This window comes from Schistocerca nitens, chromosome 2, assembly GCF_023898315.1.
Source record: "Schistocerca nitens isolate TAMUIC-IGC-003100 chromosome 2, iqSchNite1.1, whole genome shotgun sequence".
Lineage (NCBI taxonomy): Eukaryota > Metazoa > Arthropoda > Insecta > Orthoptera > Acrididae > Schistocerca > Schistocerca nitens.
In genome coordinates this window covers 684,331,595-684,356,139 of record NC_064615.1, presented here as the reverse complement: position 1 = coordinate 684,356,139, position 24,545 = coordinate 684,331,595, and the positions used below count along the sequence as shown (strand labels likewise).

At 44.0% G+C, this 24,545-nt stretch overlaps 2 protein-coding genes across 3 annotated transcripts in view; both read right to left on the bottom strand.

Annotated features, from left to right (window-relative positions):
- Window positions 1–2,199, bottom strand: part of LOC126236825 (glutamate receptor ionotropic, kainate 2-like) — a 320,846-nt gene extending 318,647 nt beyond the window's left edge. For both annotated transcript variants that reach the window (XM_049946425.1, XM_049946426.1), the window contains exon 1: window positions 2,074–2,199. The gene's annotated coding sequence lies outside the window, so the exon portion shown is untranslated. The remainder of the gene's footprint in view (window positions 1–2,073) is intronic.
- Window positions 2,200–8,078: 5,879 nt separating this feature from the next.
- LOC126236824 (glutamate receptor ionotropic, kainate 2-like) overlaps window positions 8,079–24,545 on the bottom strand; it is a 238,785-nt gene continuing 222,318 nt past the window's right edge. The window contains exon 17 of the mRNA XM_049946424.1: window positions 8,079–14,540. Within this exon, the coding sequence (XP_049802381.1) occupies window positions 14,373–14,540 (168 nt within the window). The 3' untranslated portion in view covers window positions 8,079–14,372. The remainder of the gene's footprint in view (window positions 14,541–24,545) is intronic.

The window sequence follows — 24,545 nt, the reverse complement described above, 5'->3', positions numbered from 1 at the left end:
TCTTGTAAAATAGCGGCAAGTTCAGGTAATGATGATGGAGGCGGATGGAGATTACGCACCCTTCTCTCCAAAGCAGACCACAAAGGCTCAGTAATATTGAGGTCTGGTAATTGTGGTGGCCAAGGTGAGATGTGACAGTTCATTCTCACGCTTACAAAACCAGTCCTGGACGATGAAAGCTGTGCGAATAGGGGTCTTTTCGTCTTGGAACACAACATCACCACTGGGGAACTGACATTATGCTATAGGATGAAACTGATCGGCCAAAATGGTCACATAACCTTTGGCAGTAATGCGAACTTGCAGAGTATCCATGGGGCCCATGGAATGCCACGACAAAGCTTACCAAATCGCTGTCGATCCCACGCCATGTTTCTTGACATAACTCTGTCACAAGTTGGAAAAAGTGTGAAACAAGAGTTATCCGACCAAATAACATTCTTCTGTTGCACCACAGTCCAGGTATTATGGTTACTATACGAAGTTTCCCTGTTAAGGGCGCTTGGATCACTAATTAATGGTTTTGGAATTTCAGTTCGACCTGGAATTTCCTGCTTCTGGAACCCCATTCAGGTTCGCGAGTACGACATTTAGTTCTGCAGAGACGTTTGCAGCTATCGTCGTTTTACTTTTTGTCAAAATCCTCTTTATATGTCACGATCACTCAACAAACACTTTCGTCCGCGTTGTGACTTTTTCGTTTGCCCTATACTCTGTATAAATCTTCGATACGGTATCTCTTGAAACACCAAACACATCGGTCTCCACTGTTACGCAAGTTCCCTCAATACGAGCACCAACAATTTGCTCATCTTCGAGTTCACTTAGGCACGGCGTAAAGCACTCACGACTACACAGAACACCGTTATGACCACGACTGACACGTGCAATGTATTGAGGACATCGCACAAATGCCGTTCCTGGTCAAATGCAAGAGCGCAACCTGCAGGCTTGCCTAGCATCTGCCTTTATGTGCAAGCATGCATTTGTCTCGGTATTGCCACATTTTTGTCCAAATCCTGCAGAACAATACAAGAAGGTAAGCAGTATTGTTTATAAAATAAAAAGACAAGCAGTGCTGTTGACAATGATTTTGTAAGGTAAATAGTTACTGCCTTACGACCACCATCTTTTGGGAGTTAATTTTGGAAAAGTTTGGATGCTTATACTTCCAATAACTGGGAACTGAGGTGAAACTTCGCCGCTGACAACCAGGTGTTCATAACTTGGCCTTACAACCATAAACAGCGATATTGTTCATATAGTGAGCGTATCTCCAGTACTAACTGTAACCCTCTTACGAGGGCAAGCTGAATTTTTTTATGTGAAATATCTAACATCTTTTTAAACAATAGAAACTTTATTAACATTCTCAGCTTTAGAATTGCCAGGTCTGACAGTTTATAAAACTATAATCGTCCACAGCAGGAAACATTAAACATTTAGTAGTCTAAAATGGTTGGGATATAAAACTTACTTCTATTTTTGTCTTTCTTGAAGGATAAGATAACACAGTAGACACTACAGTTTTCCTTTTTTCTTGTCTCCATAGTGTAAAACGGCTACAGTAGGCCGTAGAGGTTCGTATACGCTGTGCAACAGGCTGTTTACCAGTGGGCTTACAGCTTACACGATGGTAAGAGTCACCTTAATAGCAGTAGGATAGGTATGACGAGGGAATCATAGACAACACATGTGCAACTGCGTGTGTGCGGCATTGATAGAACCCAACGATGCCGTACTATAAAATACGAATTCTTGTCTATTCTTTCCATGATGCGACGGTACCAATGAAGCGCTCGATTCTTATCACTAAGGAGTGACGGAAGATATCAGAGGCCAGCCGCTGTGACCGAGCAGTTCTAGGCGCTTCTGTCCGGAACCGCGCTGCTGCTACGGTCGCAGGTTCGAATCTGCCTCGGGCATGGATGTGTGTGATGTTCTTAGGTTAGTTAGGTTCAAGTAGTTCTAAGTCTAGGGGACTGATGATGACCTCAGATGTTAAGTCCCACAGTGCTCAGAGCCATTTGAACCACTTTGAAGATATCAGAGTGTGGGTCGTTCCTCACTCACCTGTAGTCCACTAGCAGTCGCGGATCATGCACTGCTGAGTCAGCTGGTTTGTTGCAGGCCCTGGGTGTAGGCAGCCAGAGAACGGCATGCACTCGCTGACAGGCCGCAGCCGCGCCACTGTCACAGGCGCCTGCCCTGTCGCTATTCATAGAGGCCGGCGAGTGGACCCAATGCGCACGCGTTCGCCTCTCCTAATAGCGCCCACCTGGCAAACCAACTCTTGTGTCACACTCCGCGTCGTCATCACTCACCGCACTGCACCTTGCAGGTAACTCTAAAGTGCCCAAAACCAGGCTGTCATACGGTGACCCACGTGGGTGGCGAAGAAAACATTCCACGAAGTTGAGAAACGGCAGGACGTCTAATGTGCTAGCGCTAGTGCTTCATTATTTTGTAAAATAAATAGTAAATTTTGATGTCTATTGTAAATTGCCACCTTTGTGGAGACGGCGATTTAAGTGGCAAAAGTGAGCAACTGTGATTGTCAAATGCTCTGCCTGACTTAAAACCGAAACACCTGCCTGACGTAAAAGTGAAACACCGAGAAGATACGGTCACACGCCAATGTACCTTCATGCTTATACATATCATCGGTGGGCATGTAAATGACTACAGCTTCGATTCTCTGTGACAGGTAGTACGGCCATAAAGATGCATCTTTGTTGTTCGTGGTGTGAGGTATATAAGGGGCACAAACAGCGTCAGATGTTGAGTGATCACAGGGCACGCAGACACCGCGTCCTCGTGTGAGACAGCGTTATCAGCACCTGACAGAGTTTGAAAGGGGCCTCGCTCAGAGTCTCCATTTGGCCGGCTGACCGAATCGTGCAGTATCGAGGTTTGGTGGACATTCGGATGAGACAGTGGCCACACGCTGGACTGCATAGGAACATGAGGGCTGGAACGGTTACGGTCGTCGAATTTTCGGTCGATCGCGTCTGACAACTCAAGGGAATATCGCCGTATTATTCCCCAAGCCTATCATTATCTCCTTCCCAACCGCTCCTGCCGTGCGAGAGCATGCAACAGAACGTTCTGTGTCGTCCCATAATAGTGGTCGGAGTCCGCCCCCGGTAGCTGAGTGGTCAGCGCGATAGAATATCAATCCTAAGGACCCGGGTTCGATTCTCGGCTGGAGATTTTCTCGGCTCAGGGACTGGGTGTTGTGTTGTCCTGCTCATCATTTCATCCCCATCGACGCGCAAGTAGCCGAAGTGGCGTCAAATCGACAAATCGAAAGACTTGCACCCGGCGAACGGTCTACCCGACGGGAAGCCGTCGTCACACGATATTATTATATAGTGGCAGGAGATAAGCAGCAGCTGGAGAAGGGAACTACCGTTGCTTAGACTGCTGTTAACAACACAACACAAACGGCTGCGTTTGGAGTGATGCCGTAGCCGGGAATCATTAACTGGTAATGAATGGTGTGGCACTGTCTCTATCTCTGATTCCTGGTTCTTTACTGTCCCAAATAACCATCGTCAGTGAGAATAGCAGCGATCTGGAGAGAAGTAACTTTCTTCCTATGTTTTGGCGAGGCGGGTGGTGTTATTATTAGGGAGTGGCGTGGGGGTCATTAGGTGTGACCTGAACTCACGTATGGTAGTGATTGAAGGAGTTGTAACACGAACGTTCTGCGTCCTCAACTACTACCTCTAATTCGATAGCATCGTGGTGCCAATTTCCAACAGGACAATGTTCGTCCACACATGGCACCTGTTTCTATGAACTGTCTGCGTTCCTTGCCTCAGCATAAGATATAACTTTTTGACACATTTACCAACGGAATCAGTGCGTGTGTCTAGGCCAGAGTGCGTGAAATGTCACACTGGAAAATGGGGTCCTGCTGCCAAGTTCTCTGTAAATTTCATTCGATTTTGTAAATGATGAAAGATTCTTCAATTTTTCTTTTTTTCTTTTTGTCTTTTTTTTGTTGGGCAGTATATGTCATGGTAGGCCGAATAAAAAAGAAGCCACGTTTGTGACTTGAAGGCAAGTTCAGCATCCGCGGAAGGATAACAACTGGGGCGAAAGATAGCGTGTAGTTTTTGTGTTAGGATACTCTGCTTGATGAAGCTGTGCCTTACTTGTTCATTCTTGGAAAACGAAGTATGATTTGTCTGTAAAAGACTGCCTCTAACAGGAGTAGATTTGGGACATCACTAAATGTAGAAAAATAGATTTATAGAGGAATGTTAACGCCACAATAGCTCAAGGAGGCTATAGAAGCCCCCAGCCACACACAAGGAAAGGAGAACGAAGATGACACTCCGCGATGAGACTCATCCGCGTTACGACGCCCCACACTGCTGTCACTGTCTCAGGCCCGCCGCTTTCACATTGGACAAGAGGGGATTTACACAACTGGATTCTGACGCGGTTTCTGACTTCACTACTGGCTTGTGAGAAACTTGTTTGCACTCGTGCATACCATTATTTGCTTACCGTCTTGATAGCCGAGTGGCTAGAACATGTTTGCTTGGGTGCATTCTGGCTGTTTCTTACGTGTTTTAGAGACGGAAACTCTTGTGGCAAAAACTGATTGAAAGAAAACCTTGACGATGGTGTAAGAACTCCCTCCTCATTCAGAACCGCGGTGGCGTGAGCACTTTTTAAAATAGTCTTTGTGCTGTCAGTTAACTGCCCACAGCTCACTCTGATGGTCTCCGCTAGGTCACCAAACTCGTAAATACACTTACGAGACATATGTTTGGTTGTGCCAAATAAATGTTTGGATTGGATACCAACATGCAAGCCATTTTTCACCTATTTGTACTCATTTGGGTAGCTTTACCTGCTTACGCACACGCCCGCCACAAATTTCTTCCTCCCGGCATTTGATAAATGAGGAAGAAAAAATTGAGACTGGCGCTGAAAAGCGGTGGAGCTAATACTGTATCTGTTCATGCTAATCGCTGATGGGTCACTAGTTTTACAGGTACCCAAGGTTCAGTTGGTTGATTTGGGGGAGGGGAGCAAACAGCAAAGTCAGCGGTCCCATCGGATTAGGGAAGGAAGTCTGTCGTGCCCTTTCAAAGAAACCATCGCGGCATTTGCCTGAAGCGATAGAGGGAAATCACGGAAAACCTAAATCAGGATGACCGGACGCGGGTTTGAACCGTAGTCCTCCAGAATGTGAGTCCAGTGTGCTAACCACTGCGCCATTTCGCTCGGTGTGAGTTGGGTAAGTGGGAGAGTACTTTGCAGCTTGAGCTCAGGAAGCGACACGTGCATGTACTTAGATTTCATTTCTGAAGCCCAGATGTGCAGGACAACCAAGTGAGAACAGCACCATGCTCTCACAAGCACGGAAATATCAAAAGATGACCATAGAATAAAGACTAATGACGGATGAAGCACAGGTTGGGACTCTGAGCCAGAAATCGACTGGAAGTTAGTACTGGGTTATCTCAACTCCCGGCGTGAATAACTGATTACTGTGCAGACGCGAAGGTGAAAGGAAATGATGACATGCAGTAAAATATCTCGTCATTCTTAAAAAGATAAGGAAAGATTAACAGTATTGATTAAGATACCTCTGTACTCATCCTTAAAGAGTGGTTTAGACTTCTGTTTATGTAGTGTACTATGAACAGCAGTGTAAAGGCTACTTCTGGAGTAGGTAAAATTGTACAGCAGTCGTTTTAGGTAACAGATGTCTGCCCTTTCGCTTCACTTGCTCATGTGTGAAAAAATCTAAGCGTAGTGCTTACACAGCGTTCTTTTACGTTTTTGTGCTTGAATGTGGGTTTGGAATGAACAGACAGCAGAGAGTGGTACCCGATACACATTACATTAAGAATAACTCGCGTTGAACAATCGTGTTTACCTCTTAGCAAAAAAAGTTGAGTACAAAATACATTTACTAGTGATATGTGGAAGGAGTAATCAGTATTATGGCCTAGAGACGATGATTTTATATACGTTGGAAACTTTAATTCGCCTAATTCGTAGATGCTTACCCAGGCGGCTGCACAAGCCTTTCCGGATGATTATTACATACAATATGCTGAGTCATGTGCAGGAATATCACGCACTTATGAATTTCGAATTCTGTTGTGCAAGGAAAGCATCCTTCAAGGTGCTATGTGTGTACACTCTTGCTAGCAGTGAATTATTGAATTTGATAATGTTATTTGCAGCCACGTTGTTCCAGAGACATTTGCATCACCAACGGTTTCCTTGTAAGGTACGTTAATTTTTATCAGCAGTTTCTCCGTGATTACTTGAAGTTTATTTATTAGCAGCATAACAAACTTTGTTTCCGATTCAGATAATTATTAGATACGCTGGAAAATAAATGTCCAGTGCTGATAGAGAGAACTTCCGCATCTGCAGCTTCTATGTGTCCGACTTCTTTGTCTAAGAATAGCTCACACAAGTCGACTGCCAAGCGCTAGCTTTTAATTTACGACTTCTCTCGAAGCGTATTACAGGCGAGGGGCACTGCCGTGCTTCACGCAATCCGCAAATCAGTTTTACAATTACTGCTTTCTTGATTTTTTATTTTCAGTCTTGTAGATTAGTGGCATGAGTGTCCAAAACGGAATCACTTTTAAAATTTAAAATAATATATTTGTAAATAATTATTCCTATTTATTTTGAATGTTCGATGATTAAGTTGTATCTTGTGAGAGGTTGCACAATGATAATAACGTCCGTCCTCTGTATGAGAAGGAATTCTGATGATGTTACTGAAACAGCATTCTTCTTTTTGTACATCTTCTTACATTAAAACAATTCTTGTTGATACTCAAGTTTGAAATGGAAACGCTAATTAAAACATTTCTCAATGTTCAAATGGCTCTGAGCACTATGGGACTTAACATCTGAGGTCATCAGTCCCCTAGAACTTAGAACTACTTAAACCTAACTAACCTAAGGACATCACACACGTCCATGCCCGAGGCAGGATTCGAACCTGCGACCGTAGCGGCCTCGCGGTTCCAGACTGTAGCGCCTAGAACCACTCGGCCACCCCAGCCGGCTTTCTCAATGTTGCTACTTCGTTTGCTTCACGAATAGAATGCCTTTCCCCAGTCAACTTGCTGTAAATTTCCCTTTTTTCCTGATAATTTTTGTCTATCTTGCCTTTTGACCAGCTTTCACTTCCAGGCGTAACCTTTCTTATCTGCGTGCTCATATGGTCGCTTGCTAATAAAATTTATTTGTTCTGGAAAACTCATTTAGAATGAGAAACTCTTCTTATAATTTCTGAGTTACACATCTTATCTTCAGAAATAATGGTTCCTAAGTAACAAAATTATTTCACATTACCCACTTTTTAGCTAGCTAGTTTTACATTTGCAGTTGTTTTTTGGGTTTTGTTTAAAAGGACCATTGCTTTCTTCCTATTCCGCGGTTCGTGGTATGGCTCTGAGCGCTATGGGACTTAACATCTGTGGTCATCAGTCCCCTAGAACTTAGAACTACTTAAACCTGACTAACCTAAGGCCATCACACACATCCATGCCTGAGGCAGGATTCGAACCTGCGGTTCCAGACTGAAGCGCCTAGAACCGCACGGCCACGCCGGCCGGCATCGTGATATGTGTCTGGAAGTTACGTAAGGAGATGCACAGCTTTATCTATGAGCATTCCGCAGTGTAATAGCTGACACCTGTGTTTACAAACATGCTGATTTTCTGTTTAACAGGCTCTTACTATTATCGAGCCTATGGTTAATACGGCTTTAGTGGTCCTACTATCTCTCCGTATTGAACAGATCCTTGACTGGTTCACATTCTAGTGTATAGTGTTGATCTCACATCAATAGCTGGTACAAGTAACTCCTCAGTTGACTTCACTTGAGCGGATAGATTACAGCCCAGGCAAATTTGATCGTATAAATTTTCGCGTAGTTGCCAAGAATTTAATCCGGAACCACCACGTTAGCTACTCCGAAGTCGGCAACGAGCGATGTTAACGAATAGTCCACAGAATCAGTGCTCGTGCAAAGGTATTTTCTCCAACAAGACAACGCATTTCGCCAATCAGCTTTTATTTTTTCAGACTTAAAATAATGTATATACAAAATTTTTCATTTTTTACATTAAATATAATTTTTTAAGAAGTAATATAGAACAATAATTCTTAAATCACTAAATTATAAAATATTATTTGCCATTTTTCTGTAACTATAGACATGATTCTACCAAGTTCTGGATCTATAAGCTACCTCACGGAGTCTAATAAGATTAGAGTCAACATGTGTGTTACAGTTGTGGATGTGGTATTGTATTTTATACAAATACGACGAAATTTGTTTGGTTTATGACTTTGTACCATTTTTACACATGCTGACTCGGTGTGATTACAATATTGTGTGTATTCAGATATGTGACAGTGTCTTTTATGCTTAACTTGGTTTCTGATGCCTCGCTTTGTAAATTTATTTTAATTTGTACAAGATCCTCTTTGTTTTGTAAGTCTGAAGATGGTTATTACGGACCGAAATTAATAATATGGTATAAAAAATTTTGTTATCCTTAACTAGAAATTATATGTTACTTCTTGATAATTGCGTACTTAAAAATATTCAGAGGCAGTGATGAATCTAAGTAAGTCAGGAAATGCAAATAATGTTCGTAGTCCGTCAATTTGTGTCTTGCTTATGAAGAAGAAGTTCTTCAAAAAAAGTTATTATGCAGTGTTAACAGTCTTTTTACGGTAAATGCACGTATTGTTTCAGTTGCTTAATGCAGTCTGTGTGGTATGTTTGAGGCGAGTACTACTGAGGCAGAGGACGAATAACCTCCAACGCTATGTTGACGGGTAATAACTGATGCTGTAAGTGGAAAATTCAGGTATGGTCTACAGAACAGCGTTTCTTCCAGCAGTAGAATATTACGCTTAGAATAATTATACAAAGACGATAGTTATTCTCCCCAACAACTTTTTTATAGCCCTTGTTGAAAAACGTTATTTTGTAACACTTCTTGCCGTCGGGTCAATAAACGGAAAATAACATAGAAATACTTCATTTCAGAGCAAGAGGTGAAAAGTGAAATGCATTTTGCTTTTTATTTCCATTAGCGTATATATTCTATCAAACATGATTTTCGCAGAGCGTTTTTTCTCCTCTGCCCACTAGGCGCGAAGAGGTAAAGATGCACAGTAACACGAGGTACAAGGCAAATAAAGACGCAACTCTAATAAAAATGTGACAGTTGTTACAACGCCTCCTCGACAAACGTTTTTCTATTGCCTTTGCGTGATCCACCGTGCACCAGATCTCAATTGCTCCGCTACTGAGATCAAAAGTTTGATGAAAATGGTTGTGTTCAATTCAAAACATGTTAACAATTAGAGGATGGTGGGGAAGTGAAAGCTGTCCCTTCTCTGAGTTCCAAAATGCTGATGAACACGGCAATCTAAACAAATTTTCCTCCACCCGGCGGATTAACGACGAGGGCTGGTGTACTGGCCAGCCTGGATGTAGTTTGTGGACGGTTTCCCACATACGGCTAGGTGAATATCGGGCTGGTACCCGGTCCCGTCTCAATTACAAGATTTGCAAGCATTTCAAAAACGCAGACTGATGCAGTACACAAAATCCGTCTCGGGAGGATAGGGTGACAACAAGAACGGCACCCGGTCACCCTTTACCACTAACATAGCCAAATACAGATTAACACGCCGACCCCGTGAAGACTCGGGATAAGAGAAGGGAAAAGAAGGAGAATCGAAACGGATTTTGCGCGATTCATGCTAGTCCTACTCTAAGTGACCTTCACTTGTTTACAGAGTTGAAGACTCTCGAAAATGTCTCTGAAGATCAAGAGATTGATGTAAAGTATTTGAAATAGCACGTGAAATCTTTTCTTTAGTCGAAATTAGAAATGCTCGTTTCAGGATTCACAAAATATGCGAGCTATGGAGTCATGGGATAAAATTCTCCGCTGTTGGGGCTACTGAGTGGTCTTCGTCAGGATTATCAACGTATTGGTAATTTTATGGCACTATAGCTATCTTTATCCTGCTGCGTCGCATTGCTTCTTGATGACAATGGTGTCAAAGAACTCGTATTGTGGCTGTATGATGCAAACACGGGAGAAGGAGACTGCTTAATTCGAAATAATTTTCATGATTGTTGTCACAAGGTAAAAAAAAAAAAAAAATATCTGCCGCGATGCTGCGCCACTCATCCCGATATAAAAAATGAAAAATAAAACTCGTAGTTTTTACACGGACCAATTTCGTTAAGTGACCACTGCCTATGTTCGAAGTCAAGACTGATATCAGGTGTGCCGCAGGGGAGTGTCGTAGGACTGTTGCTAAATATACATAAATGACCTTGTGGATAACATCGGAAGTTCACTGAGGCTTTTTGCAGATGATGCTGTAGTATATCGAGAGGTTGTAACAATGGAAAATTGTACTGAAATGCAGCAGGATCTGCAACGAATTGACGCATGGTGCAGGGAATGGCAATTGGATCTCAATGTAGACAAGTGTAATGTGCTGCGAATACATAGAAAGAAAGATGCTTTATTATTTAGCTACAATATAGCAGGTCAGCAACTGGAAGCAGTTAATTCCATAAATTATCTGGGAGTAGGCATTAGGAGTGATTTAAAATGGAATGATCATATAAAGTTGATCGACGGTAAAGCAGATGCCAGACTGAGATTCATTGGAAGAATCCTGAGGAAATGCAATCCGAAAACTAAGGAAGTAGGTTACAGTACACTTGTTCGCCCACTGCTTGAATATTGCTTACCAGCGTGGGATCCGTACCAGGTAGGGTTGATAGAGGAAATAGAGAAAATCCAACGGAGAGCAGCGCGCATCGTTTTAGGATCATTTAGTAATGGCGAAAGCGTTACAGAGATGATAGATAAACTCCAGTGGACGACTCTGCAGGAGAGACGCTCAGTAGCTCGGTACGGGCTTTTGTTGAAGTTTCGGTAACATACCTTCACCGAGAAGTCAAGCAGTATATTGCTCCCTCGTACGTATATCTCGCGAAGAGACCATGAGGATAAAATCAGAGAGAAGCCCACACAGAGGCATACCGACAATCTTTCTTTCCACGAACAATACGAGACTGGAATAGAAGGGAGAACTCAAAGTACCCTTCACCACACACCGTGAGGTGGCTTGCGGAGTATGGATGTAGATGTAGATGTAGATGTAGAACCTGCAATAACCTCTCACAGAGGGCAAGTGACAGCACTGCCAGCGGAGCGTCTATAAAACGTGTAACGGGACGCGGTAACAGTACAGTCGTTGTCATAATGCGGAAACGGTGAGATTTATCTGACGTCCAAAGGTGCATAATTATTGGCTTTCGGGCCAAGGGTAGAAACATTTTCGAAATGGCAGAGTTTGTAAACTGTTCTCGTACCGCTGTGGTTAAAGTATTTTGCATGGCAAAATACCGCTATCCAAAACCGGCGCCTAGGCTAATTTGGGGAACCATACACCATAGATGACAGGTATGGTCGATGGCTGCGGATATGTGTACGGGCGAGTAGGCATGCAACTCTTGAGCAACTGTCCACCCAGTTGAAAAAAGGCGTACCAACAGTGTCTCCTCAAAGACCGTTCAGCGAAGTTGCTGCATATGGGTCTCTGCAGCAGGCGCCGGTTCACGCACCATGCTGACTGCTGTTCATCAGTGATGAATGCTGAAATCCAATACCGCAGCTGGACGTCCACCGAGTCGCGACAGGTGGCCTTTCCAGAAGAACCTCGTTTTATGCTACATCGGGCACGAAACTTCTGACAGAAAACACCCTGCAACAATTGTCGGAAGTCCAGGACGGAGGAGAGAGTGTTATTGTCTATGGTATATTTTCGTGGGATCCCCTGGGTGATTTCGTAATACTGGAAGGTACAGTTTATCAACCACGTACGCATCTATCCTTGGGGACCATGTCCACCCTACATTTTTTCTCGGAATGATGACATCTACCAGCAGGACGAAGCAATGCGTTACACAGTACGTGCGTGGTTCGAAGAGCACCAGGGTGAGTTTACCATACTTACATGGCCACCAAACCCCCGGATTTAAACCCAATTGAGAATCTGTGTGACCACCTCGATCGATCTCTTTGCGCCTCAACCGAGATATCTAGCGCTGCTGGACACGGCACTGGAGACGGCATGACTTCCCAGTCGATGCCCTCTAGAACCTGATCGACTCTCTTCCTGGACATCGCCCAGTGATCCGCGCTGCCGTCGGCAGTTACAACTAGTAGGTACGCGGTTGCAGTCAACCGATAGGCTATTGTCGGCAGAGAAGATGGTGAAAGATTGTTGAGGAGGTGTGTATTAATAGGATCTTTAATTATTTCAACCGTGTCTCTTATCTTTCCCTTAACAACGAGTGGCTCCTTAGCAAGAATATAAGTCTACAAGAACTATTTTTTATGTTCTGTCACACTCGAATCGTTATGCCGTCCAAACCCTATCATACACTCGTAGTACTTTCAAACTCGGTGCTAAACTCCATCAGTGAATATGTAAAAATACCACAGTGTTGCAATCTAGGCGCATGTGACCTGTCCTTGCCTTGCTCCAACTTTTTATAAAGCGTCCAGTGCGTGCGAGGGGTAGCATCAAGTTTCAATTATAACCTTGAAAAAAAGTTACATAATTAATTCTTTGTTTGAGCCATAGTATCGTAGCAGTGGTTGGGAAGGGAGTGAGACAGGATTGTAGCCTCTCCCCGATGCTATTCAATCTGTATATTGAGCAAGCAGTGAAGGAATCAAAAGAAAAATTCGGAATAGGAATTAAAAGCCATGGAGAAGAAATAAAAACTTCGAGGTTTCTCTATGACATTGTAATTCTGTCAGAGACAGCAAAGGACTTGGAAGAGCAGTTGAACGGAATGGACAGTGTCTTGAAAGGAGGATATAAGATGAACATCAACAAAAGCAAACCGATGATAATAGAATGTAGTCGAATTAAGTCGGGTGATGCTGAGGGAATTAGATTAGGAAATGAGACACTTAAAGTAGTAAAGGAGTTTTGCTATTTGGGGAGCAAAATAACTGACGATGGTCGAATTAGAGAAGACATAAAATGTAGACTGGCAATGTCAAGGAAAGCGTTTTTGATAAGAGATATTTGTTAACATCGAGTATAGATTTAAGTGTCAGGAAGTCACTTCTGAAAGTATTTGTATGGAGTGTAGCCATGTATGGAAGTGAAACATGGACGAAAGAGAATAGAAGCTTTCGAAATGTGGTGCTACAGAAGAATGCTGAAGATTAGATGGGTAGATCACGTAACTAATGAGGAGGTATTGAATAGGATCGGGGAGAAGAGAAGTTTGTGGCACAACTTGACTATAAGAAGGGATCGATTGGTAGGACATGTTCTGAGGCATCAAGGGATCACCAATTTAGTATTGGAGGGCAGCGTGGAGGGTAAAAATCGTAGAGGGAGAACAAGAGATGAATACACTAAGCAGATTCAAAAGGATGTAGGTTGCAGTAGGTACTGGGAGATGAAGAAGCTTGCACAGGATAGAGTAGCATGGATAGCTGCATCAAACCAGTTTCAGGACTGAAGACCACAACAACAACAACAACATCGCAGCACGCCCTACATGAGCCAAAACAGAGTGGTACAGTCCACTGATAAAGTGAAATGCCGCGCGCGAAGTCGTCTTCAACAGCATCTCTCTCGGTCTAGTCCAGATGGCCGAAGAAGTCAGGTGGGCTGGCCAAACACAATTGGAACTCGGTACGTAGTACATGTCGAGCGAATTATTTGGCTGAAAAGTCGCTGACGGAACACAACCCGAACAGTTAGCTCTACCTACGCAATGAAAAATATTAAAAACAATACTTCAAGAAAGAACCTCACGGCGCACTTTCATAACCAGAAGAATTTTATTGTAACTGACTACACCCATAAAAGCTTATGACCGAAGGTGAAGGAATGTTGCAAGCACATAAAAAGTTGCTCTCGAAACGTCCAGAGTGCCTCAAAAACATTTTTTTTAGGTTCGTATTTGTGTCTTCCGGCTAAGACTCACAGTATATTGTAATTAGATGGATAACACAGAACCTGAAATTCAAACATGTTTCTGTTTCAGTGTAATGTTTCACGTGCCACGATAGTAACCCAACACTAATGTACGTTCTTGAATCTTACGATACATGCTGGTGATTTAACCGCGATGAACAAAAATTCTGAGTGGTATGCTCGGGCAGGGCTTCACAGGAGACAGAGTTCATCCATTTAGTGGAAAATCCCACGAAACCACATAGCCCAAGCAGCAGTAAATTATAAAAGTGGTAGCGCCACCGAACTGCCGCCTTTGCGCTGGGAGGCGTCTAGCGGCTGCCGTAACGTAGCCCTTCCACGTCCTCGCCGTCAACGTCCGCGTCGTTGTCGCCGCCGCCACCAGCGTCTGCGTCGTGCGTCTTGCGCACAGGCTTCTCGTCGTTGCTGCAGTTCATCGCGAATTTCAGCTCCGACGTCAGCGCCTCCCACTGCGTTATCTGCAAACATAGTGTAGCGTTAAGGGCAACATCTGAGCTGGTGACACCTATAGGAAATAGCTTACAGTGACTCGTCTTTCAAGAATTTCTAATTGAGATGTTTGGTTGCTGCTAATTTCGACTCTGTGAATCCACTAACCAACCTTTTGAATACTTTTCTCATAGGTTTCTACAAGAATAAGTACTCCTGAAATACACACTAGTAAGCTCAAGCTTTTTTCAAATGTTATCGGTACTGTAGAACTCTTAATTGATTATGAAATGGTGCTAAGAGAACTGAATTGCAATAATATTGGAGGGGTACAGTTACATACATTTTTTTATTCCCCCTAAAGTATTAATATACACATTGGTAGATAATGAACCTTAATGCTTTATGATTGGAGGGAGGAGGGCGAAAAGTGGGAAAAATGGTTTAATTAAGTTCAGCACAAATCTCTTGCATTTATACGGCAAAGAACAGCTGAGCCGCCAAGCAGCATTGCGTTCCGCGGATTTATGAGGATGCTGCTGAGGAGCTGAAGAGTTGCCATGGAACTAGAAGCAATACATAACCAAGCAATGGATTTGTTTTAAATAGAAACACTTAAAGTTTGATCGTGAAATAGCCGGTTCCTGTTTGTAATCGTCTTAGACTAACGTGTTTGGAAGTTTTACTAGGCCAATGCTATTAGAGTTATTTTTAAGATTGTGAAAGCTTATTTCTACGAGCCTCAGTGCTTGTAATTTTACTGGAAAAATGTAAGAGTCTTACATCAGTTGTCAGTTGTTTGCAGTTTTCACAACTCACTATTAGTTACAGAAATTTATTCCGGAAATGTCCGCCCCCGGTAACTGAGTGATCAGCCCGACAGAATGTCAATCCTAAGGGCCCGGGTTCGATTCCCGGCTGGGTCGGAGATTTTCTCCACTCAGGGACTGGGTGTTGTGTTGTCCTAATCAACATCATTTCATCCCCATCGACGAGCAAGTCGCCGAAGTTGCGTCAAATCGAAAGACTTGCACCCGGCGAACGGTCTACCTAACGGGAGGCCCTAGTCACACGACATTTACATTCCGGAAAGTAAAGTTGTGTGTTCAGTTGTTTAGTTATGGGCCCAAAACACCCAATATTTACCGGCCGACCGATCAACAGAGGGTACGTGTGTAGGCTTGCTGCTACCGACACACCGGTATTCCTTGGTGGCCAGTTTGTTGGGAGTGACCACCCGACAGTCACCTCCCCCCCCCCCTCTCCTATCCCGCCACCAGCCACGGCCTCTTCCCCTCACCGCCGCCACTTCTCCTAACAATTTGTGCCGAGTGTACCGCTGTCTTGCCAACCGCCCAATGAAAATTTGTCTTGTCACTGCGAGCAGGATAAACGGTTTTGAAATATGGATGACAGGATGACAGGATGTGGGTAGGACGGAACTTTGATATTAATAGACACCCATAATACAGCTTTAAATATAGACGTATGACCACATCCTTACATATGTCACTTACTCACTGACGCCCGTCCCTCAAGCCAGTTACCCATTCACCACATCCGTGTCCCCATAGTTGTTTTCCCTATAATCCCTATTCCCCAATACTCGAACCACTACTCTATTCCTCTCCCTCTCCTCCCACACACGTCTCTACTGAGCATATAAGAAATCTTCACTAATTTACACACCCACACTGCTACACTTACGCTCGCACACACACACACACACACACACACACACACACACACACACACACACACACACACACACAAATAAATGAAATAAAAATACGCATTCAGAGGTTGGCAACACTCACAGCCTTCACGGAAAATCAAACGAATAAACATTAACAATCTGCTGAGCGCGAAACAAATGTAATTGCAATTTCTTTCTGTTAAGAAGTTCTAGAAAGTTAAGCGAAGTGGAAATAACGCCAATGTAGCGTAAGGAAAAGTGGTTTCAAAAAAGGCGAAAAATTGCGAGGAGTTAATGAACAACCAATAGTCTTTCGACGGCAACATCCGCTATCAACGATGGAAAAAGAAATAGTTTGCAGAATATGTAAACAGGAGGCAGGAACTGCACGACAACTTTGTAAAGAAATAATGTCTTTAATCTATAAAAATCAAAAAGGGCAAACATGATATTCACGTATACAGGTGGCGGTAGTATCGCGTATAGGAGGTATAAAAGGGCAGTGCATTGGCGAAGCTGTCATTTGTACTCAGGTGACTCATGTGAGAAGGTTTCCTACTTGATTGTGGCCGCACGACGGGAATGAACAGACTTTGGACGTGGAATGGTAGTTCGTGCTAGAGGCATGAGACATTACATTTCGCAAATCATTAGAGAATTCAACATTCCGAGATTGACGAGTGTGTAGAGTGGGCCCAGAATTCCAAATTTCTGGCACATCCTCTCACCACCGACAACACAGTGGCCGACGGTGTTCACTTAATGACCGAGAACAGCGGCTTTTATATAGAGTTGTCAGTGCCAACAGACAAGCAAAACTGTCTAAAATAACCGTAGAAATCAGTGTGGACCTTACACGAACGTATTCGTTCTAACGCTGTGTGTGTGTGTGTGTGTGTGTGTGTGTGTGTGTGTGTGTGTGAGAGAGAGAGAGAGAGAGAGAGAGAGAGGAATTTGACAATGATGAGCTATGGCAGCAGACGACGGACGCTAGCAGCATGGTGTCATGGTGTCTCCTGCAGCGCCTCTCCTGGTCTCGTGATCATATCGGTTGTACCCTAGACGACCGCAAACCCTGGTCTGATCAGACGAGCCCCGATTTCAGTCGGTAAGAGCTGACGCTAGGACTGGAATGTGACGCCATGGATCCAGGTTGTCAACAAGCCACTGTGGTGGCTCGATAATGGTGTGGGCCGTGGTTACATGGAATGGGCTGGGTCCTCTAGTCCAACTTAACCTATCGTTTACTCGAAATGATTATGTTCGACTACGGGGAGACCATTTGGAGCTATTCATGGACTTCATGTCCCCAAACAACAATGGATCTTTTATGGATGACATGCTGCGTGTCACTGGGCCACAATTGTTCGCAAATGACTTGAAGAACATTCCAAACAGTTCTAGCGACTGGCTTGTACAGTCAGATCGCCTGACATGAATCCCATCGAACATTTATGGGGTATAATCGAGACGGTCAGTTCGTGCACAAAATCCAGCACCGGCGACATTTTGGCAATTGTGGACGGCTATACAGGCGGTGTGGCTCAGTATGTATGCAGCGGATACCTAACGACTTGTTGAGTCCATGCCACGATAGTAACCCAATACTAATGTAAGTTCTTGAAACTTACGATACATGCTGATGATTTAACCGCGATGAACAAAAATTCTGAGTGGTATGCTCGGGCAGAGCTTCACAGGACACAGAGTTCATCCATTTAGTGGAAAATCGCACGAAACCACATAGCCCATTAGGAGTTATCCCCTGACTATGGATCAGTAATTTCTAGAATGACCATAGAACATGCTTAACAAATAAAAGCGGAATACGTCTGGTGTAAAATACTCTTTAATTAGTTACAATAAGCTTAAGACGGAAAAAACCAATAATAATTGCTGCTGCGGAAGAAGGCATGCGAACAAAGATATTTTGAAGATACACTTTCTGGAGAAGTTTAAAGATTGCAGATGTTTGTGCGACACAATGTCCGAGAGTACGCCAATTGAAACCCAGAAAATGAAGCACTTGTTTAATTTTTTAAGGAATGTGCAAAGTTTTTAAGTGGCCCACAGAGACAATAAAAGATATATATTAAATAAATAAAAGTTCGCCCACTGTATTTCGGTTTTTAAATTTAATTCCGATAGGTGGTGGAAATAAAAGTACAAAAAAAATACAAACAGTCGACAGTCTCTTATTCGTAAAATATTCTTGCTTCATTGCTGGAAGTATAAAAGAACACCTACCGTCACGGCTACTGCTATGAAGAACAAAGTGTCGAATTTTGATACAGCTCAAACAGTTGCTAAATGTTTCATTTCTAATGTATGTGTGGCCACGAACATTTGTAGTCTTTCCACATCCAATCTGTAATGAGCCCCTTAAGCTTATAGGTGACATCTTTTATGCTACAAATATAAGTAAATATATATAATATTTACATGAACACCATTTGTTGTTATTTGATATTTATTTCTTCGGCAAATAACGTTGTCGGTTTCAGGAATAATTTCACATAATAACTGTGGAGATATAGCTGGAGTGAACTAAAGATCTTGATAAGTTCTGTCAGTACCGGAGCTAAGAACATTGACACAGTTAGAGCCTCTCCTCAAAGCTTATAGCTTTTCTCAACACACTAATGGTATTCGTTTTCGTCGAAAGCGGCTTGACGATTTTAGCAGCCCAGAAAACTATTTCTTATCCATTCTAAAAAAAAAAAAATTCGGAAATCGTCGAATCCCAGATCCTTCACTAATGAAGGCTCAAATGGTTCAAATGGCTCTGAGCACTATGGGACTCAACTGCTGTGGTCATAGGTCCCCTAGAACTTAGAACTACTTAAACCTAACTAACCTAAGGACAGCACGCAACACCCAGCCATCACGAGGCAGAGAAAAGCCCTGACCCCGCCGGGAATCGAACCCGGGAACCCGGGCGTGGGAAGCGTCACTAATGAAGCGTGGGTGAATTTCTTTGTTTAAGGAAGCAATTTCTTTTCCTATAGCTTTCTCTGACATTTACAGACCTTCTCAGTTCTAAAACAACCAAGGAAAAGGCAAGTTTTTGTGTCTTTGTTGCACTGAGCAGCACCTCGAGCAATGTGATGTCAGCAAACCTAACGTAAACAACAAGCAGCCAGCGGCAGGGACAGGGCGATGCGGCGATCACTGCGTTCTGTTTGTCGGTCCGAGTAGAGGCTGCCACCAAGTTGCTCGGTTGGTCGGTCGCCGGTTTAGCGGTGCCGGAGTGGCTGCTGTCTGATGCTAATCTAGAGCTACAGTTATTGTTTTTATACTGGTAACATAACGTTTCAATGGGATTTTTATTTAGGCCACATAATGCGGTGCTGCCACCAAGATGTTCAGTTGGTTGGTCGCCCGATAAATCATTGCGGCCGGCCGGAGTGGCCGTGCGGTTCTAGGCGCTACAGTCTGGAGCCGAGCGACCGCTACGGTCGCAGGTTCGAATCCTGCCTCGGGCATGGATGTTTGTGATGTCCATAGGTTAGTTAGGTTTAATTAGTTCTAAGTTCTAGGCGACTGATAACTTCAGAAGTTAAGTCGCATAGTGCTCAGAGCCATTTGAACCAAATCATTGCGTGCGTTTAGCGGTGCCAGAGTGGCACAAAAATATTAATTGCTGTCTGATGTCAATCTAGAGCCGAAATTATGGTTTTTGTACTGGTAACATTCCTAGTTTACGGGATTTTGATTTAGGCCTCTTAATGCGGTGGTTCAAAAATGGTTCAAATGGCTCTGAGCACTATGGGACTCAACTTCTGAGGTCATCAGTCCCCAACTACTTAAACCTAACTAACCTAAGGACATCACACACATCCATGCCCGAGGCAGGATTCGAACCTGCGACCATAGCGGTCGCGCGTTTCCAGACTGTAGCGCCTAGAACCGCTCGGTCACTCCGGCCGGCGCGGTGGTTCACTCGAGCATAGTTATACAAGCAACTTAAGTCTAGGCTGAACTTAAGACTAGGCTGAATTTAAATTTCGTCATGCTTCCTTCGCCGAATGGTAGGACATGTGGTTCTGGGTCGCAATGGGCGAGTGCTGGCCTGCATGAAGGCGAATGAGGAGACAGCCGGTCGATTAAAGCCTGGCTGCTTGAAATGCGAGTTTCGTGGAACGAGGGAAAACACGCGAAGAAGTTTGTGTGCATTCTCTTGTTCCACGTAACTCGCACCAGTGACAATAAGAGCTAGTGATCAGAGCTTGAGTTTCTTAGGAAAACATTAATGACCAATGACTATGATAACTTTTCTATAAATAGGGCGTTCAGGTGAAGAGGAATAATAATAATAATAATAATAATAATAATAATAATGCAAACAAGACTAGACTAGACTAAGGGACCACATAAGCAGAACCTTTGGAGGAATGGTATACGTACTACATTTTCAGTCAAAAAAACACAAAAGAATTCTTCCGACCTATGACGCACATGCCTGAGCTCCTCGACGCTGTGTGAGTATATAGGATGATTTTGTTAAAATGGGGGGGGGGGGGGAGGGGGGGACTTAGAAAACGGTCCTGAGACGATAAGGAGCAAAAACGTTTCTATGAATGTATGGCTGGAAATGCTTCCAAAGGGAGGTACATCCACTCGAAAGTGAAGATCTTTGACGGTGACTCCGGTATCAATGCTGGATAGGTGGCCTGCCATTATGTGGGTAAGCCAGAAAACCGCACGGAACATTCCCCCTAAACAGGAGCCTTCCTACCCTCGCACTTGCCTTCGCAGCGACGATGTTTTCACTGGTTCGTTGCACAGGCTACCACAGTACTGGGATATCTGTCATCCACCCTATCCACACATGAGCCTACCTATTCGAGGAGCAGTGTCATCAATCATTACAACACCCATCTCTGGGCTATGGAGGATCACCGTGGTACGGTGGCAGCGAACCATCAGCACCCATTCAGCCTCAGTGAGTGGACGAGGATTATTGGCCATCTCCTCGTGGGACAAGTCATCGTACCACATCGCCTGGCCACATCGCTTCACAGGTGATGCATATAAGAAATTCCTGTGGTTGACCTTTCCTCCATTGTTGGAAGACATGCCTTTATTGATACAAAGGGTAATGTGGATACACATTAAAAAAAGTTTTGCATTGCCTCGGTTCCGAGAGTCCCGGAACCTGTACAGAAAATTGGAATAGAGAGCAACATAAACATCATATCCGTCCTTTTTATTACTCATGAAAACCACACATTGCATATTGTACCACAACAAAGAGAGACCTTCAGAGGTGGTGGTCCAGATTGCTGTACACACCGGTACCTCTAATACCCAGCAGCACATCCTCCTGCATTGATGCATGCCTGTATTCGTCGTCGCATACTACCTGCAAATTCATCAGGGCACTGTTGGTCTAGATTGTCCCATTCCTCAACAGTGATTCGGCGTAGATCTCTCACAGTGGTTTGTGGGTCATGTCGTCAATAAACCGCCCTTTTCAATCAATCCCAGGCATGTTCGATAGGGTTTATGTTTGGAGAACATGCTGGCCACTCTAGTCGAGCGATGTCGTTATCCTGAAGGAAGTCATTCACAAGATGTGCACGATGGGGGCGCGAATTGTCGTCCATGATGACGAACTCCTCGCCAATATGCTGCCGATATAGCTTCACTATCGGTTGGGGGATGGCATTCACGTATTGTACAGCCGTTACGGCGCCTTCCATGACCACCGGCGGCGTACGTCGGCTCCACACAATGCCAACTCACTGGACAGTGTGTTTAAGGCGTTGAGCCTGACCGGGTTGCTTCCAAACATGTCTCCGACGATTGTCTGGTTGAAGGCATATGCGACACTCAGTAGTGAAGAGAACGTGATGCCAATCCTGAGCGGTCCATTCGGCATGTAGTTGGGTCCATCTGTACCGCGCTGCATGGTGTCGTGGTTGCAAAGATGGATCTCACCATGGACGTCGGGACTGAAGTTGCCCATCACGCAGCCTATTGCGTTGTAACATGGCGTCCTGTGGCTGCACGAAAAGCATTATTCAACATGGTGGCGTTGCTGTCCTCCGAGCCATAATCCGCAGGTAGCGGTCATCCATTGCAGCAGTAGCCCTTGAGCGGCCTGACTTAGGCATGTCATCGACAGTTCCTGTCTTCCTGTATCTCCTCCATGTCCGAACAACATCGCTTTGGTTCACTCCGAAATACCTGGACACTTCCCTTGTTGAGAGCCCTTCCTTGTACAAAGTAACAATGCGGACGCGATCGAACCGCGGTATTGACCGTCTAGGAATGGTTGAACTACAGACAACATGAGTTATGTAGCTCCTTCACGGTGGAATGACTGGAACTGATCGGCTGTCGGACCCCCTCCATCTAATAGGCACTGCTCATGCATGGTTGTTTACATCTTTGGGCGAGTTTTATGACATCCCTGTAGAGTCAAAGGGACTGTGTCTGTGATACAGTATCCACAGTTAACGTCTTTCTTCAGGAGTTATGGGAACCGGGGTGATGCAAAACTTTTTTGATGTGTGTATATGACGGTGCTCCTGCTCACTGTCGTCTTGAATGTGGAGCCAAAATACTAATATAGGCAGAACAACTTCAATTCACCTGCACGTTTTCATGTGTGCTTTCAATCGTTGAAACCTACACCGTCAAGTATTTTTTATCTCCGCCTTAAAGAGCGTGTACTTTCCTTGGAATGCATTTCAGACGATATGTCCATTTGATCCTGCAGCTGGTCCCCATTTGTCAGAATAGCTCTGTATGAAGTGACGTGCGTTCGTGGCAAAGTATACCTGGGGGGAAACTCTAAGTGCAGTAAAAGATCAAGTTAAAGTGCACGATCGCCATTAACGTTTAAGGAAAATATTAAAATCAATGACAGCGGAGCGCCGAGGAGGATCTAATGAGGTTACAAAAGTTGCGGCATTGCTGCAGATTAAAATAGCAATCCAGGAAGTGTAGAATATATTACTTTTATTGTTGCCAGTGATCACAAAACTTTTGATCATTAGATTACCGGTTTCGGTCAACAATGACAATCTTCAGATCTGTTTCACAATATGTCTTAATATAATGCCACTACGGCTTTATTTCATTAGGGCACGTTTTAAAACAGATCTCTAGGTGGTCATTGCTGACCGAAACCGGTGGTCTAAGGGCCAAAAGTTTTGTGATCACTGGCGGGAATAAAAGAAATACATTCTAATCAGATTATACAAGACAGAAAAGCATGTGAAGGTGTTACAGGGGAGACCGTGCTGAGAATAAAAAAAAAAATAGATACATTGCACCGTTCCAAATTATTTAGCATTGATGTTAGTCAATCAGGCCGTCGCCCAGGCAAACTGAAGCACTTGCATGCGCTAAATTGCCGTAATAAAAGGCTGTGGGTCCGTGGGTTACTACTTGTTCAAGTGTTCATTACCAGTTAAAACGTACCTTTTCGAAAGTTACAGATTGAAGCTATGTGAACCAAAGAAAGACCACGTTTGTCGACACTGTCTAGAGCAGGCTCCTTGAATTTGCATCCAACGACCTAATTGGCTAATTTCATTGCTGAATAACTCGGAAATGGCACAAAGTATGGATTTTTTTGTTAACAATTACTTCTCAGTACAACCTTCCCTGCAACATCCTTACAAGCTCTTCAGACTGTTTCTGACCACACTGTGGATTGTGACAACATACTAGTGCTATACAGATAAAGTGATGTTCAAAGTATGAGAAGCAGTTACAATATCGAAAAATAAATACAATTTCAACAGAGGTACGACCATAAGCTCCTGTTTTCGTGGCTACCCGCTCACATGCAAATGACACGGGGAACGAGGAACTACCAGGAAACAACCGAGATGAGACAACATTAATATTTTAGATTTTTCCCGTCCTTTAGTATGTGCTTTCAGTGTTTACCCAGTGATGACGTATCACCAATAACTAAACGCCGTCCGAACAGGTCTCGGCAGACACTAACGGGGCTGACCGAAAGCCGTGTCAAAAAATGGTTCAAATGGCTCTGAGCACTATGGGACTTAACTTCTGAGGTCATCAGTCCCCTAGAACTTAGAGCTACTTAAACCTAACATCTAACATAAGAACATCACACACATCCGTGTCCAAGGCAGGATTCGAACCTGCGACCGTAGCGGTCGCGCGGTTCCAGACTGAAGCGCCTAGAACCGCTCGGCCACTCCGGCCGGCGAACGCCGTGTCATCCTTATGCTTTAGGCGTCACTGGATGCGGATTTGGATGGGCGTGAGGTGAGCACACCGCTCTCCCGGCTGTTGTCAGCTTTTGTGACCGAAGCAGCTACTTCGAAATCAGGTAGCTTCTGGATCTGCC